The 6,940-nt window shown below is 52.6% G+C and overlaps 1 protein-coding gene across 2 annotated transcripts; it reads left to right on the plus strand.

Annotated features, from left to right (window-relative positions):
• Positions 1-986: 986 nt before the first annotated feature.
• LOC134388239 (tubulin gamma-1 chain-like) lies at positions 987-6,078 on the plus strand. Of its 2 annotated transcripts, none has more exons than XM_063111125.1 (11): positions 987-1,088; positions 1,371-1,483; positions 1,687-1,854; positions 2,856-2,951; positions 3,391-3,470; positions 3,923-4,049; positions 4,285-4,371; positions 4,493-4,642; positions 5,095-5,247; positions 5,331-5,492; positions 5,680-6,078. In XM_063111125.1, the coding sequence occupies exons 1-11, from the start codon at positions 1,040-1,042 to the stop codon at positions 5,875-5,877; spliced, it is 1,383 nt and encodes a 460-aa protein (XP_062967195.1). In that variant the 5' UTR covers positions 987-1,039; the 3' UTR covers positions 5,878-6,078. The 2 variants fall into 2 exon arrangements, with proteins under 2 accessions (XP_062967195.1, XP_062967197.1); XM_063111127.1 differs by having other exon boundaries at positions 2,856-2,924.
• The last annotated feature ends 862 nt before the right edge of the window (positions 6,079-6,940 follow it).

Genomic DNA, 6,940 nt, shown 5'->3' on the forward strand with positions numbered 1-6,940 from the left:
AAAAAACCAAACCAAAACAAAACAGAATTACCATGTCTACTACTTCTGGGTATCTATCCAAAAGAATTGAAAGCAGGGACTCAAACAGATAATTGCACACCCATGTTCAAAGCAGCATCATCCACAATAGCCAGAAGGTGGAAGCAACCCGTGTCCATTAAGGGATGAATTGATAAACAAAATGGAGGAATCCTGAAGACAGTATGCTAAGTGAAAGAAGCCAGATACAAAAGGACAAATACTTTATGATGATGCTGCCTATGTAAGGGATCTAGAGCAGTCAGATTCATAGAGACAGAAAATAGAATGCTCATTGCCAGGGGCTGGGGGAGGAGGGAATGGGAAGTCACTGTTTAATGGGCACAGAGTTTCACTTTGGAAAGGTGAAACAGTTCTGGAGATGGATGGTGGAGATGGTACAGAACAATGCCACCGCATGTAAAATCATGCAACTGTATACTTACAACAAATGGTTAAAGCCGTAAATTTTATGTATACTCATATTGTAACGCAATAAACAAAAATAGAAATTTAAAAGAATAAAGTTGGCTTAAATCCAGGCCCTCAACCTAGCAGAGCCGCTCAGGTGACCCCGTACACCTGGTCCAGCTCATCGACCTCGCCCCCGCACCTCCCTCCCCAGCCCCGCCCCTCCCTCCCCCGCCCCGCCCCTCCCTCCCCAGCCCCGCCCCTCTCTCCCTCCCTAGCCCCGCCCCTCCCCGCCCCCACAGGTTGCGACCCTGCGGCCCCGCCGTCTCACCACGCAGGCGCTGAGCGGTGGCCAGGATGGGGCGTGGCCTCATTCTGCGCCTGTGCTGAATTCCAGCCGCCACTGCTGTGGGATAAAATGATTCCCAGGTTGGGCTCCCTGGCCTGTTGGCCTAGTGGAGGCCGACACAGCACACGCGCAAACCGAGCACGCGCGTCAAATGACGGAGAGAGCGCGCGCTCCCCACGTCCTGCGCGCCCGGCTGCCAGGCCTCCGTCTCAGTCGTGACTCCCGCAGGGCCGGGGCTGGCGTGCCCACGTCTGAAGAGCAATGCCCCGGGAGATCATCACGCTGCAGCTGGGCCAGTGCGGCAACCAGAGTGAGCAAGCGAGCCCTGAGCCCCTCCGGTCTCTGGGTCTGCCTCTTCCCGGTCCTACCCAAGAGCTCGGCATCCACTAGTCCCTCTTTCCCTTCCATGAGTCTCCTGCCCTACTGCGTATGATGACCCAGACCGAGAGCTGTGCCTCAGCCCTGGGCTGTGATGGCTCAGAGACCCAGGTGTCTTGGGTCCACCCTTGAGTGTGACAGCCTCTGAGCCTACAGCTGGGCTCCTCAGGCCTTAGGACTCAAGTAGACTCAGGTGTCTCCCCCTCTCTCCCAGTTGGGTTCGAGTTCTGGAAACAACTGTGCGCCGAACATGGTATCAGCCCCGAGGGCATCGTGGAGGAATTCGCCACCGAGGGCACTGACCGCAAGGACGTCTTTTTCTACCAGGTGCCCCCAGCGACTTGTCCAGGGCCGGCCGTGGCCCGGGGTCCCTGAAGGGAAGGGCAGCGGCCTGGTACTGGGAAATCCGCTGGGCAAAAGTGCCAGGCGGCTGGCTTGAGGAGGGAGGGCCGGCAGGAGCCAGTGTTGGGAGGACTGAGGACTGGGCAGGTCCTAGCCGATTGGGCCCCTTCCCGGACTCCCCTTGACAGGCGGACGATGAGCACTACATCCCCCGGGCCGTGTTGCTGGACCTGGAGCCCCGGGTGATCCACTCCATCCTCAACTCCCCATATGCCAAGCTGTACAACCCAGAGAACATCTACCTGTCTGAGCATGGAGGAGGAGCTGGCAACAACTGGGCCAGTGGATTCTCCCAGGTCATTTGCTATTCCCTGGCAGGGCCCACAAGTCCCTGTGTGGCCGCAGGCCCTGTGACTTCTCAGAGAGATGAAACCAGATCAGGATGTATGAGAGCTGGAAGGAGAGAGACATGGCTGCAGGGAGTTAACTACATAATATTAAGAACCTGCACTAGCTGGTGCTGTGTGCCAGGCTATTCTAAGTGCTTTACATGTGTTAACTTATTTAAACCTCGGAGGTACTACAGGTTCACAGCCTCTTATCTGCCTTTCCAGAATCCAAAAAGCTCTGAAGCCAAAAGAGCAGCAAAACCAAATCTCAATGGAGACAGACTATTTTAGAGTTTCTGTCCATTTTATTGTTATTACTCATACCTTTCATTACAGAAATATTAATGTATTTGATTAATGCACCTCAGATCTCCTCTGGGGTTTTATTTAATATACATATATGTACCATATTATCTTTCTAAAATCTGAAATATTTTGAATTACAAAACATAACTGGCTCCAAGGATTTTAGATAAGGGTCTGTGGACCTCTATTATTACCTTCATTGTACAGAAGCGGAAACAGGCATAGAGAAATCAAGTAACGTGCCCAGAGGCACTCAGCTAAATGGGCTGCAGCTAATGTATGAACCCAGGTAGTCTGGGTATAGAGTGCTTGCTTTTAACCACTGTGCTGTACTGCCTCTCAATGTAGATTAAAAGCAGGGCAGGGGCCGGCCCATGGCTCACTCGGGAGAGAGTGGTGCTGACGACACCAAGGCCAAGGGTTCGGATCCCTGTATAGGGATGGCCGGTTAGCTCACTGGGAGAGTGTGGTGCTGACAACACCAAGTCAAGGGTTAAAATCCCCTTACCGGTCATCTTTTAAAAATAAAAGGCAGGGCACCTATGCTACAAAAAAGTACTTTCAGGTGCTATAAGGAGAATCAAGGGTGGCTATTCTGAGGTCAGGACCCTCATCACATGGTCCTATCCCACTCTGACCACCCCCCATGTCTGTCTGTACAGGGAGAGAAGATCCACGAAGACATTTTTGACATCATAGATCGGGAGGCAGATGGTAGTGACAGTCTAGAGGTAAGTGTCCCAGGAATGCTGGTGGGAGCTGACATAGGGAAGTCTTGGCAACACCCGTTAGAAGCTATCTATTCAGCACAAGACCCACCCATGTACCCTTTGCACTGTACAGAAGCTACTGGGCCTTGCTGGAGACAAGGCAGAGTCTCCTAAGCTGTACATGTAAAAGGACCGCAGGGGAAGGAAGGGCTCAGTAAGATAGGAGTCCAAGAAATTGTGGGGTGAAGGGCCAGCCTTTGGCTCACTTGGTAGAGTGTGGCGCTGATAACACCAAGGCTGCGGGTTCCGATCCCTAATAGGGATGGTTGGTTAGCTCACTTGGGAGAGCATGGTGTTGACAACACCAAGTCAAGGGTTAAGATCCCCTTACCAGTCATCTTTTAAAAAAAAAGAAATTGTGGGGGGTGAGTCCAGTTTGAAATTCTGCTACTAGATACCTGGACACTGTTGCCCATTCTCCATGCAGGGCTTTGTGCTGTGTCACTCCATCGCTGGGGGGACAGGCTCTGGCCTGGGCTCCTATCTCTTAGAACGGCTGAATGACAGGTAAGTCTGTGTTTGGGGGACTAGGAGGAGACATGTCCTCCAACTTGGTTTCCCAAGTGACTGGGAGGCCCTGCAGATAAACATCCCTATGTGCTGGAGTAGGAAAGAGCCCTTCTAGTCTCTCCTATAGTGAAGAAAGTGAAGTTACAACAACTGAGAACCCAATCACACTCCTAGTGGTGGGAATTGGAGCCTAGGATCTGGGCCAGGTACGAAGGTCCAGGGAGTGTGGCCAGATTAGGAGCTGGAACTCTAGATCCTAAGATGTCTCTCTGCCCTTCTCCCTTGGGGGTTACAGAGTTCCAAAAGTCAAGTTTCCCTTCTCTACTGATCCTGTGACCCACCCAATTTCCCCTTCCAGATTTAGCTGCTTTCCAGACAGGTGTTGGGGAACCTCATGTTCACCAAGCTCCAGTCTGTTGCCCTGATCTTTTTCTCCCAACCCCCACCAGGTACCCCAAGAAGCTGGTGCAGACGTACTCAGTGTTTCCCAACCAGGATGAGATGAGCGACGTGGTGGTACAACCTTACAACTCACTCCTCACGCTCAAGAGGCTGACCCAGAACGCAGACTGTGTGGTGAGTCCTGGATGCTACCTTTCCCCACTCCCAGTGTCCCTGTCGACTTATTCATCTTCATGCATTTAAAAAGCCCATTCTGAGCCCTCCTTTGCCAGAGGCCTGTGCAAGTCCCTTTTAGATGGGACTCTCTGGCCATGAGGCTCAAAGGAAATTAAGCTTCAGAGCCTAAGTTCAGGCGGGTTTCCTATTTTCACTGTTCCCATAAATCTGCCACCCTCTTTTGTCCCCCCAGGTGGTGCTGGACAACACAGCCCTGAACCGGATCGCCACAGACCGCCTGCACATCCAGAACCCGTCCTTCTCCCAGATCAACCAGCTGGTGAGCACCCACTACCCACTCCTGGACTCCTTTGGACTGGACACCCTCCTTGCTGGAGGGCCATCTGGGGAAGGGAGGCTCATCCAGGCCAAAGCCTATGAAGTGACACCCCGGCCCCCAGGTGTCCACCATCATGTCGGCCAGCACGACCACCCTGCGCTACCCTGGATACATGAACAACGACCTCATCGGCCTCATTGCCTCGCTCATTCCCACACCCCGGCTCCACTTCCTCATGACCGGCTACACCCCCCTCACCACGGACCAGTCAGTAAGAGCAACCCTCAGTGGCCCAGGCCAGGCTGGCCCTGGACCTGGCAGGCCCCAACCTAGTCTCTCTCTTCCCCCCACTACCCCAGGAGCTGCCCTCTGCAGCTCCCAGAGGCTCTGCGCTCAGGCACAGATCTACAGCTTTCTTGCTGACATGCTCTCTGTCTTCCCATCTTCCTGTCTTCCCTCTGCCTTTGGCTCCTGCAGGGCTTGGGTTGTATGGAGTTGGGTTTTGCTACTGCACAAGGGCACGAGTTTGCTGAGCGGAGGAGGGCGAAGACCGTAATCCTGTGGCAGAGACTCAGTACAGACCTGAATCTAAAGACATTCCCCACAGAGACCCTCCTACCCCGAGTCTGACGGGAACATGTGTTGACCGCTGTTCTCTGTCCATGAATCAATGGACTGTGCCCTGAGTGCTGGCCTGGTCCCTGTGACCCACTGTCCCATCAGGTGGCTAGCGTAAGGAAGACCACGGTCCTAGATGTCATGAGGCGGCTGCTACAGCCCAAGAACGTGATGGTGTCCACAGGCCGGGACCGCCAGACCAACCACTGCTACATTGCCAACCTCAACATCATCCAGGGAGAGGTGGACCCCACCCAGGTGGGTGAGGCCCCTCAGTTCTACCCCCTTAACCTGCAGGGCTAGAGGAGAGGCTACCATCACCACTCCTGTGCCCACCCCAGGTCCACAAGAGCCTGCAGTGGATCCGGGAACGGAAGTTGGCCAATTTCATCCCCTGGGGCCCAGCCAGCATCCAGGTGGCCCTGTCCAGGAAGTCTCCCTACCTGCCCTCAGCCCACCGTGTTAGCGGTCTGATGATGGCCAACCACACCAGCATCTCCTCGGTGAGTCTCGTAGTTTGCACCTCTTTTCCCCTAATTGGTTTCCTGATTGTGACTCACCTCTCTCCATCCCAGTTGCCCCTGCTTCCAGCTTTTTTGCTGTAGTACAGCCCAGCCTTGATTTCCTGGCTCTCTGGGCCACATTGTTTCTCAAAATTCTTTGTCGCCCTTGCTTTCTGTTTACCCCTAGCTCTTTGAAAGGACCTGTCGTCAGTACGACAAGCTGAGGAAGCGGGAGGCATTCCTGGAGCAGTTCCGCAAGGAGGACATGTTCAAGGACAACTTTAATGAGATGGACACGTCCAGGGAGATTGTGCAGCAACTCATTGATGAGTACCATGCAGCCACACGGCCAGACTACATCTCCTGGGGCACCCAGGAGCAGTGAGTCCCCCAGGACAAGGACCCTCATCTGCCTTATTGGTTGGGCCAGGCCCCATCTGACTGACCACCCCCTCAGAGCACAGATCAGGGACCTCACACGTCTCTTTCTCATACACACACGTACACACATTCTCTGTTGGCCTGGGGACATGTTTACTTCTCCTCTTATGAGACTATCTTTAATAAAGCAGTGGACATAAATGAAGTCACTGGTCTCTTTGAAGGCTTTAGAAACCAGGCAAGGGGATGCCTGTTCTTTTACCATCACTCTGATGGAGTCCCTCCCCATTTCTAGCATCTTCAACTCTGAGCAAACCGTCTCCCCCAGATTTTCCTTCTGCCTAATTTTGGAGAACACAGGTGGGGTTTGACCTACCTGAAATTCCTTTCCAGGGTGAATAGGCCCACAGATATTACCTTGTTCTCTGTCTGGCCCCCTTTGGATCCCAGTTGCCTCTCACAAGTCACTATATTAGGTGAACATTCCACCCGTTTCATGTTCCCACATCAGAGAGTCCTGTTGATTACAAAACCTGTGGGCCTGAGGCCACCACCCCTACCACTAGGCCCTGGGCAAGCAATGGAATCAGACCAGCTACCTTTAAGCTTCTTGCAGACAGGGTGGTACTGGAAAGACAGTCCAGGAGATCCACTAGTTTCATGCAGCTGGAGTCTAGGAACATCAAGTCAAGAGGACAAATTTATTCTTTTATTTTATTTTTTCCATATAATGTATGTTTGTTTATTTATTTATGATTCTTTGAAAAGAATAACAAAGTTTGCAAACCTTTATCTAGACTGACCAAGAAAAAAAGAGAGAAGACAGAAATTACTAAGATCAGAAATAAAAGCAAGGGGCTGGCCCGTGGCTCACTCGGGAGAGTGCGGTGCTGATAACACCAAGGCCATGGGTTCGGATCCTATATGTAGGGATGGCCGGTTCGCTCACGGGCTGAGCGTGGTGCTGACAACACCAAGTCAAGGGTTAAGATCCCCTTACCGGTCATCTTAAAAAAAAAAAAAAAAAAGAAAGAAAGAAAAGCAGGGGCGTGGTAGAGCAGTTGCTT

This window comes from Cynocephalus volans, chromosome 10 (genome assembly GCF_027409185.1).
Source record: "Cynocephalus volans isolate mCynVol1 chromosome 10, mCynVol1.pri, whole genome shotgun sequence".
NCBI classification, from domain to species: Eukaryota; Metazoa; Chordata; class Mammalia; order Dermoptera; family Cynocephalidae; genus Cynocephalus; species Cynocephalus volans.